This window comes from Salmo trutta, chromosome 14, assembly GCF_901001165.1.
Source record: "Salmo trutta chromosome 14, fSalTru1.1, whole genome shotgun sequence".
Lineage (NCBI taxonomy): Eukaryota > Metazoa > Chordata > Actinopteri > Salmoniformes > Salmonidae > Salmo > Salmo trutta.
Window position 1 is genome coordinate 80316451 of NC_042970.1, and position 13527 is coordinate 80329977.

A 13527-nucleotide genomic window follows, 5' to 3' on the forward strand; every position below is an offset into this window, starting at 1 on the left:
GAACGCCAGTGGGCGCAGTTTCTTTTCGAAAGCTACATTTGGCCTATTCGACTACATCCGTCCATAGCTGTCGTTGGTTTGTCTATCAGTGTGATTCCACGTCTGTGAGAATGGAAGAGGAACCAGACACAGGCGCGTCTTCTCGGGACGAGAGAAAAGCTAAAGAGAAGGCTGAAATACTGCAAAGGGAAATCCAGCGGAAGCGTTTCAAACTGGTCAGAGAGGAGAGACTGGAGATTTGTGTAGTCCACTGTTTACAAGCTAGCTAGATGTTATGCTAGCAAGCTACACCGGTGGCTTATAACACCGGTGCAATAACACTTATTGCAATGCATTGCAACGTTTAACAATGTTGAGAACTTTGGATAAAACTCTGACAGTGTTCGTACCGAGTGACATTGTCAAGAGTAGATATTATTATAATTTTTTTTAAAAATTTTAAATTTAAGAGTAGATATTGCCCATTCATGTATTCCAAAGTTAGTAACTATTGCATTCCTTTGCGTCATTCTCAACGTAAAATAAGCAGCTGACAATGACTACCGAAATGTTCAGGGCCCATATAAAGCTTCTCCGAGTAGGAGTGCTGATTTAGGATCAGTTTTCCCTATTAGATCACATGGACAGGGGGCATCTGATCCTAGATCAGCACTCCTACGCTTTATACAATTTGTACATGTAATTATCTATCGTCACCTCCTTTCCAGGTAGCTAAGATCCTGAAGAAGCAGGAGAGTGAGAGGACACAGGAGGAGTCTGCGGATCTACTTCTGCACCAGGACACAGTACAGGAGCTGTGTTCGCGGCAGGTCCGCAGGAACGTTCTAAAGAGGAAGCAAGAAGAGGTCTGCTTGACGTGTCTTTAGAACTGCCCAATAACATTGCCCAAACAGATCTGGAACCAGGCTATCTTCCCAACTGCTTGTCACTTCAAACATGGCATGACAATTCCATAAGAAGTTGGCACAAACAGACTGGCACCCAGGCTACCAATAACATGGTCTAAGTGGCACGCTCTCTCCTTGTCTCATGTCTTTACTGACCTGAAACACCAGGCTAGGAGATGCAATGTGGAGGACGACTATTAGCATGGAATTTGCTTTATATGTCTCTCTCTGTCTTTGTGCTGTTGTAGGTATTTGATGATACAGAGGACCTGAGGTGTAAAGTGGGACAGTTGGCTGAGGCAGTCAGACAGGCTAAACACCTGGTTATCTACACTGGAGCTGGGATCAGCACGGTAAATACTGGGGCTCTGGATTTCACACTATGGCTGTGCTCCACTAGTCTAAGTGCCAGTTTATTTATGCTATCATGTCAACTCATTGTCATGCCAACCAAATATTTGACAGCAGTGGAGTTGGCAAGAGCACAAACAGATCTGGGGTCAGGGTATAACTTTGTTCTGGGGTGTATTCACAGGAACCAAATGGCTAGAACGGGGAGGGACTAACCTGAACCAAAATGAAATGCTTGTTTTCATTGCAAAACGTTTTCTACGGTGTGCACTCATACAGCCTTTTTCAAACCTCTCCTCGGGGACCCCCAGGCGTTCTTGAACTTTGAATTCTTCCAGCACACCTTATTTGACTTACATAAGTTATTAGGGTTAAGGGCCTTGCTCAAAGGCACATCGGCAGAGTTTTCACCTAGTCTGCTCGGAGTTTCGAACCAGCGACCTTCGACCTTTCCGGTTACTGGCCCAATCAGCTAGGCTACCTGTCACCCATCATGACAAGAGTGACATGTTTCTGTGTCATGTTTTGCAGGCAGCGTCCATCCCAGACTACAGGGGACCAAATGGGGTTTGGACACAGCTACAGAAGGGCAGAGCTGTCAGGTGAGACAGGCTGGAGTACACAAGATGGCAACTTCATCATAATGCATGTAATTAAGTCAACAAGAGGGCAACTTCGTCATACTGCATGTAATTAAGTCAACAAGATGGCAACTTCATCATACTGCATGTAATTAAGCCAACAAGATGGCAACTTCATCATACTGCATGTAATTAAGTCAACAATAGGGCAACTTCGTCATACTGCATGTAATTAAGTCATCTCTCTCTCAACAGCTCGTCAGACCTGAGTGAAGCAGAACCTACTCTTACACACATGTGTATCAGGATGCTGCATGAGGAGAACATGGTCAGTGAGCTGGTTGTGTGTCGTCATGGACCTTGTGCTTGTAGCTTCGTCCGATACTGGAAAGGTTTTGAGGTGTCTGTATGATGATTTCCAATGTGTGTGTGTGCAGGTGCAGCACATAGTGTCTCAGAACTGTGATGGGCTCCACCTGCGTAGCGGTCTTCCCAGACACACCCTCTCTGAGCTGCACGGCAACATGTTCATCGAGGTAGTTCACACTCACACTCCATACAGTATATACTACATACAGTATATACTACATACAGTATACTACATACAGTATACTACATACAGTATACTACATACAGTATATACTACATACAGTTTATACTACATACAGTATACACTCCATACAGTATATACTACATACAGTATGTTCCACCTAAAGAACTCACTGTATTATTTTTGACATTTCCCGGTTTACAGGTGTGTACTTCCTGTTCCCCGGTGAGGGAGTTTGTGCGACTCTTTGACGTGACAGAGCGCACGGCGAGGCACAGGCACGGGACGGGGCGGCGGTGCACTCACTGCGGGGGGGAGCTCAGGGACACCATCGTACATTTCGGGGAGAGGGGCACCCTGGAGCAGCCTCTCAACTGGAGGGGGGCATTGAACGCTGCTGAGAGGGCTGACGTTATCCTCTGTCTGGGCTCCAGTCTGAAGGTAAGGACCACAACATGCACTAACACAGCATCAGTAAAGCCTGAAGTTCTGTCTAACCAGGATTAATAGACCAAAACAGATTGCTGCCACCTCACAGGAGAATGAAATTGGAGTTGTGTGAATATTGAATAGAATTGAGTGGTTTTTAGTTGTAGAAACTTGACTGACTTCTCCTACTCCGTTTGTATGTCATCTGTGTGCTCAGACTGATCTTTCCATCTGTCTTTACCAGGTGCTGAAGAAGTATGCCTGTCTATGGAGCATGAATAGACCTGCTATCAGGAGACCCAAACTCTATATCGTCAATCTCCAGGTCATCTTGCTAGTACTTACCATGAACCAGCGTCTCCCAATCCTGGTCCCTGGCATTGCCCTAACATTAACATATTCATGATTAGTGCTAGGACAATTCTTTTTTAATCGCACCCCTTTGGGTCCCCAGGACCAGGATTGGAAAACACTGGCTTGTATAAAGCCTGTGTTGTTACAGAGTTGAATCTTGATCGTTCAATGTAGTTTCACTTCCCACAGAGATGGTCAAAAGTAGTGCACTATAAAGAGAATAGGGTGCCTGATTGATGATGACCTCTGCCTTGTTCTAGTGGACACCTAAAGACGACCTGGCCACACTGAAGATCCATGGGAAATGTGACGACGTGATGCGTCTCCTTATGGAGGAGCTGAACATTCAGATCCCTGCCTACAACCGGTAAGACCTGTCTCTATACACACACACACCTCGGCCTACAACCGGTAAGACCTGTCTCTAAACACACACACACCTCGGCCTACAACCGGTAAGACCTGTCTCTAAACACACACACACACACACCTCGGCCTACAACCGGTAAGACCTGTCTCTAAACACACACACACACCTCGGAAGCAAACTGGTTGGAACGGAGAGGGACATACCTGAACTTATTGCTAAAAGTTTTCCATTGCAAATAGCTATTTTTAATTGAACCATTATTTAACTAGGCAAGTCATAATTAGTTGAATGTTATGGTGTTGAATCTGGTGCGTTAGTGCTAGGACAACCATTTTTTAATCGCACCGTTTTGGGTCCCCAGGACCAGGATTGGAAACCACTGACTTGAACCAAGAAAGCCTGTGTTCCAGAGTTGAATGCTATTAGTTATGCTATGGTGTGCACTAATGAACACACCCCACCTGGAACACCCTGACTGACTCATTCCTAACTGCCCTTCCTTCATCAGGACAGAGGACCCTGTACTCAGCTTGGCCACGCCGCTGAGCCCAGACGAGGAGGACAGTTACACTCGTAAACTCATAGCTCCGCCCGCTGGTGGGAAGGACTGCTCACCAGGCTCCCCGGGACAGGGTGGAGGAACAGCAGTACAAGGAGGCTGGTTCGGACGAGGATACTCCAAAGGGAGGAAGAGGAGGAAGAAGGTGGCGTAGCAGAATCATAGTAGAAATTTGACGCACACGATTCTCCATCTCCTTTTTGTTCTGATTGGTTGTTTTTGAAATGGACCTTGATAGTAAGGAAGACGAACCAGCAAAAAGAAGTGAGGGGGAAAAACCTCACTAAGACAGAGCTATTTGTGATGCAGAGTATTATGAAGTATTATTATGGTTTCAGATACTACCTCTTTAAACCTGAGGGAGCATCCTAATAATCTCTCCTTTCTGGTCCTCACTAGTTACCACAGCCATAAAGTCATAAACCTGCCTATTTCTACAATTTAAAATGTGATTTTAACCCTAACCACACTGCTAACCTTAAGCCTAACCTTAATTAAGACCAAAAAGCCCCCCCCCCAAAAAGAAATATACACCATATAGCCAATTTGGACTTAGTGGTCGTGCTATCTAGTGGAAACCCTTTCTCCTGAAGTGTGCACTTGTTCACTTCCCGTCATGGATTTAAAAGAAAATGACTGGTATATGGAAACTCCCTCTGATCCATGCCTACACTCATCCAATGCTGTTAAATTTGTGGGGAGTAGTGAACACTTCAGGAGGAGAGAGATTATTGGGCTGTAACCTAAGAGTTTGTTTCAATTGAATGGTGCTTTTTAGGAGTTTCATAGGAGTGGTGTTTTGTGTTTGTTACATGCACAGCACCTTACTAACTTTCCTCAGGTTTGCTGTCGTCGATGCCGTCCTATTACAGTACAGTACAGTCATGGCATTAGTAGCTGTCATTGGATGGTGTTATTGTCAGGTATTTGGTTTTACAATAATGGAAGTGTGAATTTAGGGTATGTCCCAAATGGCAACCTATTCTCTCTGGGTCCTGGTCAAAAGTAGAGCACTACATGCTGAAGAGGGTATATTTGGAATGGAATCTCGGTGTTAAATGTTGTGTTTTCTTGGTGCTAGACATCAGTGTTCTCCCCAAATAAAAGAGGTGCTGCGCCACCTTGTGGACTGGCTACGCTACTCTTTTTTTTCTTTTTTTAAGCATAAACCAGGTTTCCATTCAACCGTTTTATCTGTTATTACAATTCACAATATGGTTGACAAGGTGGGATCTTTTTGTCTGTAAAATGTATTATGCAGGAAATGTCGGTGTAAACGCTTTTATGAGCAAATATGGATATAATAGCCGTCATATTAAAGTAAACTTAGTGAGAAGACCACTTCTGTCATCGCGTGACAGACTCGTTAGGAAATCAGGCTACAGATGAAATAAATTACGATGAACTTCACAGGGTGGGGAAAGTGCACGGTGATCAGCTTGATGCTCCTTTCAATAAATATCGAGGGTCTTATTGTGTTGACGTGATATTCGATGCTTGGCTGCCGTTTGACATAATCTCATGTAGACTATACCAGCACTGTATCTGAGAGCTGCTGGCTAGAGCACACGGACCAATACCAGAGTGAGCACACATGCGATGGGAACCCATGTAACTTGTATTATTTATTTGGTAGATGGGAATTCAACCATAAAAGGTATTTTTAGGTGCGCTACATTTTGTTGCTCTAGATTGCAGGAAATGGCAGTTAACGGTGTTCAAAAACACTGAGCAGCACCACCTTGTTAAAAAATCCTGGGGAGAACCCTGTATCACGTTTACATAATGTTTACTAAATGTTAATAACTTCTGTTGTTCCTGTCTTTTTTTCTTCTTTTTTTAATAGAAAGACGCTGATGGGGAAGTTTCTCATAGGTACAGATCTGGGATCAGCCTCCCCGCCACAATCATAACCTTAACAGTTAGTGGGGAGTGGGGGATGACCCGGGATCAGCGTTTAGGAGCAACTTCTCCCTACACCTAGGAAGGCAATGATGAGCACTGACTGATCATGATTACTACCATCATTGCAGTTTTACAATGTGAAGCCTTGTGGCAAGTCTCCATTACAATATTTATAACCCTTTTGTTTCAGAGTTACTGTGAAGTCAGCCCAAAGGCCAGCAGATGGCGATATTGAGTAGTTTTATCTTGCCGTCCAAAGGAAATGTATGCAGCCGTGTCCCTGTGGACCGGTTCGTACATAAAACATTCTCCATTCAGGCTGCAAACGTGTCAATTACCTCCTTAACTGGATTTAATGGCGAGAAGGAGGGAAAACATTTGGAAAATATGCATACTTTATTTATGAAACAACATTTTCCTCCACCATCAGATTGTAGTAAATGCTAGTCCTGCATGTTATGTATTGCGTTTAGCCAATCAGGTTGCAGCAGTCTGTTCTTTTTTATTGTATTGGCTGATTGCATCCAACTGAGGTGCATACACCACAACCTACTGTACTCCCTTGACACAAAAAGAGAGACTTAAGATGGTGGGTGGGGGGGATTGCACTAGCAACTAACCCTACACCCATTAAAACCTCACCACTATACCAACTAACCCTACACCCATTAAAACCTCACCACTATACCAACTAACCCTACACCAATTAAAACCTCACCACTATACCAACTAACCCTACACCCATTAAAACCTCACCACTATACCAACTAACCCCTACACCCATTAAAACCTCACCACTATACCAACTAACCCTACACCCATTTAAACCTCACCGCTATACCAGCTAACCCTACACCCATTAAAACCTCACCGCTATACCAACTAACCCTACACCCATTAAAACCTCACCGCTATACCAACTAACCCTACACCCATTAAAACCTCACCACTATACCAACTAACCCTACACCCATTAAAACCTCACCACTATACCAACTAACCCTACACCCATTAAAACCTCACCACTATACCAACTAACCCCTACACCCATTAAAACCTCACCACTATACCAACTAACCCTAAACCCAATTAAACCTCACCACTATACCAACTAACCCTACACCCAATTAAACCTCACCACTATACCAATTAACCCTACACCCATTAAAACCTCACCACTATACCAACTAACCCTAAACCCAATTAAACCTCACCACTATACCAACTAACCCTACACCCATTAAAACCTCACCACTATACCAACTAACCCTATACCCATTAAAACCTCACCATTATACCAACTAACCCTACACCCATTAAAACCTCACCACTATACCAACTAACCCTACACCCATTAAAACCTCACCACTATACCAACTAACCCTACACCCATTAAAACCTCACCACTATACCAACTAACCCTACACCCATTAAAACCTCACCACTATACCAACTAACCCTACACCCATTAAAACCTCACCACTATACCAACTAACCCTACACCCATTAAAACCTCACCACTATACCAACTAACCCTACACCCATTAAAACCTCACCACTATACCAACTAACCCCTACACCCATTAAAACCTCACCACTATACCAACTAACCCTAAACCCAATTAAACCTCACCACTATACCAACTAACCCTACACCCAATTAAACCTCACCACTATACCAACTAACCCTACACCCATTAAAACCTCACCACTATACCAACTAACCCTACACCCATTAAAACCTCACCACTATACCAACTAACCCTACACACATTAAAACCTCACCACTATACCAACTAACCCTACACCCATTAAAACCTCACCACTATACCAACTAACCCTACACCATTAAAACCTCACCACTATACCAACTAACCCCTACACCCATTAAAACTTCACCACTATACCAACTAACCCTACACCCATTAAAACCTCACCACTATACCAACTAACCCAACACCCATTAAAACCTCACCACTATACCAACTAACCCCTACACCCATTAAAACTTCACCACTATACCAACTAACCCTACACCCATTAAAACTTCACCACTATTCCAACTAACCCTAAACACACTCAATCCTCACCGCTATTCCAACTAACCTTACGCCCATTAAAACCTCCCCACTATTCCGACTAACCCTACACCCATTAAAACCTAAACCTCACCTCTATACCAACTAACCCTACACCCATTAAAACCTCACCACTATACCAACTAACCCTACACCCATTAAAACCTCACCAGTGTTCCACTACAGCACCAGTCTGTTTGTTTCCCCTCTAGTCTGATAGTTTTCCAAATAAAATATCTGATTGACTGAACGTGATACACAGCATCCGAGACTAGCATTGGCTACTCTAGCATGGTGGTGGAAAATGGTGTTTCAGAAAGAAAGTACACAGTTTCCCTGTGGGTTTCTTCTGCCTTCTCGCCATTAAATCAAGTTAAAGGGGAAGTTAACCTAAAACCCCACATTTCACAAGTGATTCCATACATTGAAACTAGTTAGGTGGAGTTCTCTTCCTCTCTCTCCCTACAGTGTAGAACTGGAGAGCTGCTAAAGTGAGTCATGTGACGTGTCTTTGTGCGCGGCTCTATTGTCAGTCAAAGAGCAATTGAGAAAACCGTGAATTGTGGACAAATTATTTATTTTATTGGCCTACTGAGTGGTGCAGTGGTCTAAGGCACTGCGTCGCAGTGCTAGCTGTGCCACTAGAGATCCTGGTTTGAGTCCAGGCTCTGCCGTGACCGGGAGACCCATGAGGCGGCGCACAATTGGCCCAACGTCTTCCGGGTTAGGGGAAGGTTTGGCCGGCAGCGATGGTCTTGTCCAATCGCGCACTAGCGACTCCTGTGGCGGGCCGGGCGCAGTGCACGCTGACAAGGTCGCCAGGTGTAAGGTGTTTCCTCCGACACATTGGTGCAGCTGGCTTTCGGGTTAAGCGGGCATTGTGTTAAGAAGCAGTGCGGCTTGGCTGGGTCGTGTTTCGGAGGACGCACGGCTCTCGACCTTCGCCTCTCCCGAGTCCATACGGGAGTTGCAGCGATGAGACAAGACTAACTACCAATTCGGGAGAAAAAGGGGTAAAAAAATATATAATAAAAAAAAATACTGAAAGGGTCAAAAGTCAGGAGATTTTTCCACCTAAAACAATTGTGATTATTTTATATTATTATTTAATGTGGCCGACAGCAACAACTGGGGAAGAAGGGACATTCCACCTAACTAATTTGAATGTATGGAATCACAAGTTTGTGATATTAGTTAAACTTCCCCTTTTATATGGAGGAAATCTACAACGGTCCATGGGGATATGAGTGTATAGCGGGGATAAGCATTTCACTGTAAAGTATACACCTGTTGTATTGTTTTCTCTCTCAAACACATTGGTTGACAGGAAAGTGTTTTGGTACTTTGTTTACACACGAATAGCGTAGATTTATCGGAAATGTATAGGGCGCGTTCGTAAATTCGCTCTGGCTATCTACTCCGATTTCAGAGCACTCTCGTCTTGAGTGCCAGAGCGCAGAAGAACTGATGAATTTACTAAAGATCAACACACGTTGAATATGACTGATGTCAATAAACGTCGGCAAACAAGGGTAATTCAATTGTTGCCAGCAGCACAGTTACAATCACCAACCATCTGGTTAACATGAAAACTGCCTAACCAGCTCTGCTAGGGGGAGTAAAATGGTCAGAGTGAGGGTTTCTCTCATTTGTGTCTGGAAGTAGCTAGCCAGTTAGCTTGGGTGCTTAATTGCTGGTGTGAGGTTAAAATGCTCAGATCAACCCTACTATATATATATATATATATATATATATATATATATATATAAAAACATGTACACCGCAAAAGGATTTGAATTTATGAATGCCCAGAGCGCACTCTGGCACTCCAGACTGAAGTCACATGCAGGAATCAATGTTAATAATGAATCATGTAAATCATGCTTATATGACTTGTTTGTGTAGCGGAATATAAGGACTGAGAGGGAACGCCCTTGTCAGAGTTTTCATCAAGCTTGAATTGAGTTTGTTAACCTCTCCGGTTCTGTTAATAAAGATTGATTCATTTACACTGAGTTTGACTCCTTACTGGTGAATTTCCACAACAATCTTTTAAGAGCAAACAAATTATACAAGAGGTCTATGCTCCTTGTAAAAAAAATTATTATTATTATAGATTTTAAAAACATAATTAACGTGATAAGTAGATGTTGTTTTGCAGATAATGGATTTAATTTATTGATCTATTGAATACATGAATACTGTTGGATTCTAGCTTGAAATCTACCTATTCATGTTACCAGGCTAGAACGTATTGATTACTTTGCATGTATAAGGAATGTATATGTTGGGGTCAATGGAGGGTGGATAAGAACTAAGTTTATGGAAAGTTACTGAGTGAGACAAGGGGGAGTGCAGAAAGTTTACACTGTCAAAACATGTTATTGTTAAATATCACAGCTCCTAAGGAGGGAGGCAAAGGGCAACAGTCTGGTCTCAGTCACTGATAAGGTAGGACAGCCATGGTTTATGGACGAGCGAGGAATCTGTCCCGAGGTCAGGCCAGATGAAGTGAGAAGAAAAAGTCCTATTTCACACACATATACTTCCACACCCACGAAGGTTTGAGCATCAGGCAGGGCCATGACTACACCAGTGAGGAACCAATTAAGTTCCTGCCTAGCAACAGAGTTTTATTGGCTGTCTAGATGTGCAAGGAGTTGACACCCGGTCTAGTAGGAAGGTATAAAGATATGTGCTTCTACAGTCGTGGCCAAAGTTTTGAGAATGACACAAATATTAATTTTCACAAAGTCTGCTGCCTCAGTGTCTTTAGATATTTTTGTCAGATGTTACTATGGAATACTGAAGTATAATTACAAGCATTTCATAAGTGTCAAAAGCTTTTATTGACAATTACATGAAGTTGATGCAAAGTCAATATTTGCAGTGTTGACCATTCTTTTTCAAGACCTCTGCAATCCGCCCTGACATGCTGTCAATTAACTTCTGCACCACATGCTGACTGATGGCAGCCCATTCTTGCATAATCAATGCTTGGAGTTTGTCAGAATTTGTGGGTTTTTGTTTGTCCACCCGCCTCTTGAGGATTGACCACAAGTTCTCAATGGGATTAAGGTCTGGGGAGTTTCCTGGCCATGGACCCAAAATATCGATGTTTTGTTCCCCGAGCCACTTAGTTATCACTTTTGCCTTATGGCAAGGTGCTCCATCATGCTGGAAAAGGCATTGTTCGTCACCAAAATGTTCCTGGATGGTTGGGAGAAGTTGCTCTCAGAGTATGTGTTGGTACCATTCTTTATTCATGGCTGTGTTCTTAGGCAAAATTGTGAGTGAGCCCACTCCCTTGGCTGAGAAGCAACCCCACACATGAATGGTCTCTGGATGCTTTACTGTTGGCATGACACATGACTGATGGTAGCGCTCACCTTGTCTTCTCCGGACAATCTTTTTTTCTGGATGCCCCAAAGGGGATTCATCAGAGAAAATGACTTTCCCCCAGTCCTCAGCAGTCCAATCCCTATACCTTTTGCAGAATATCAGTCTGTCCCTGATGTTTTTCCTGGAGAGAAGTGGCTTCTTTGCTGCCCTTCTTGACACCAGGCCATCCTCCAAAAGTCTTCGCCTCACTGTGCGTGCAGATGCACTCACACCTGCCTGCTGCCATTCCTGAGCAAGCTCTGTACTCGTGGTGCCCCGATCCCGTAGCTGAATCAACTTTAGGAGACGGTCCTGGCGCTTGCTGGACTTTCTTGAAGCCTTCTTCACAACAATTGAACCACTCTCCTTGAAGTTCTTGATGATCCGATAAATGGTTGATTTAGGTGCAATCTTACTGGCAGCAATATCCTTGCCTGTGAAGCCCTTTTTGTGCAAAGCAATGATGATGGCACGTGTTTCCTTGCAGGTAACCATGATTGACAGAGGAAGAACAATGATTCCAAGCACCACCCTCCTTTTGAAGCTTCCAGTCTGTTATTTGAACTCTATCAGCATGACAGAGTGATATCCAGCCTTGTCCTCGTCAACACTCACACCTGTGTTAACGAGAGAATCACTGACATGATGTCAGCTGGTCCTTTTGTGGCAGGGCTGAAATGCAGTGGAAATATTTTTGGGGGATTGAGTTCATTTGCATGGCAAAGAGGGACTTTGCAATTAATTGAAATTCATCTGATCACTCTACATAACATTCTGCAGTATATGCAAATTGCCATCATACAAACTGAGGCAGCAGACTTTGTGAAAATTAATATTTGTGTCATTCTCAAAACTTTTGGCCACAACTGTATAATCATGTCTTTGTCTTTGCAGCTGTATGATCCAGTGGGTGAATAAAGTTGGTTTGAGATTTTTCCAGTTGTCTGTGAGTTTTTACTCTGTTTGTTCAGAACTTAGCAATACACACCTAGTATTGTTGAAACATAATTCTACATTATACAATTATTCAATGGATAATAGGAGTTAAATAAGATACAGCTCTGAACACTGTGGTGGCTAATTTCCGCATTACCAAATGAGGATTTACAAACACACCAGTCCGAGTTAAACTGCATCTTTAATACTAAGATACTTTTGCAAAAGTTCTTGACCCCACTAATGCATTCTCTCGAATGAACCAGGAAGGTGATTACAGAATTGCGACAGGGATCTTTTATAGCAACGATACCCCCTTCAACGTACATTGACAAACCACAGATACTTAGTAACAGTTCACAAAGGTTACGTTTTGTATGACAGATATCAATAAAACACATCAGACAGTAACTGCTATGTCAACAGGATTAATGGTATAGCCCAGTATCTGGTCTCCTTAGAACCGTCCCTCCCTGGTACGGTATTGAACAGAACTATTTCATCCAATGGCATATATCAATTGTCAACTCTAGATACTCCCATCTCAAGCAAACCCCCTCTTGACCCTACTCCTGGACAGGCTCACTGGAGGGAGTGAGCCTCTAGGCCATATATTATCACAGGATAAGTGTGAGATCTAAGAGAGGACATACAAGGGTCCAGATACTGCCATTAACCTCCCCACAATAAACAAAAGGAGGGAGTGACTTGCTCACAGACATTGTGGAGACAAGTCATTGGTTCCCCAGTAATCACGCCATCCCTTCACATGGTTTAAAAAATAGGTAAAGACACATTCCCATGACGACAAGTCTGACCTCTCCCCTTGCTGGGCCCCAAGTGTCTGAGCCCCAGCTAAGGTAGACGTGCAACTGAAAAGACACCAGAGTCCAATGGACAATTTCTAATGACAAGTACCTCAAATAAGCATATTATACTAATAAAACATCTTAATTATCTATGTTACCCAACTAATTCTGATTCGTCCACGACAACACCCCCACCCCACCACACACACACAGCACTCCTACTCCAAGACGCTTGATACATATGGATCCAGAGCTGCATATTATGCAACACAGGTTACCATGGTAATCAGACTTAGTAAACTGTTAGAGAATGGGAGATAGATGACTCTTTACAAGA

The 13527-nt window shown here is 43.3% G+C and overlaps 1 protein-coding gene across 1 annotated transcript; it reads left to right on the forward strand.

Annotated features, from left to right (window-relative positions):
• The first annotated feature begins 15 nt into the window (after positions 1-15).
• Positions 16-5217, forward strand: LOC115147564 (NAD-dependent protein deacetylase sirtuin-7). Its single transcript, XM_029689816.1, has 10 exons — positions 16-215; positions 708-845; positions 1136-1240; positions 1770-1840; positions 2075-2147; positions 2257-2355; positions 2574-2810; positions 3043-3123; positions 3413-3519; positions 4031-5217. The coding sequence occupies exons 1-10, from the start codon at positions 111-113 to the stop codon at positions 4233-4235; spliced, it is 1221 nt and encodes a 406-aa protein (XP_029545676.1). The 5' UTR covers positions 16-110; the 3' UTR covers positions 4236-5217.
• Positions 5218-13527: the final 8310 nt, after the last annotated feature.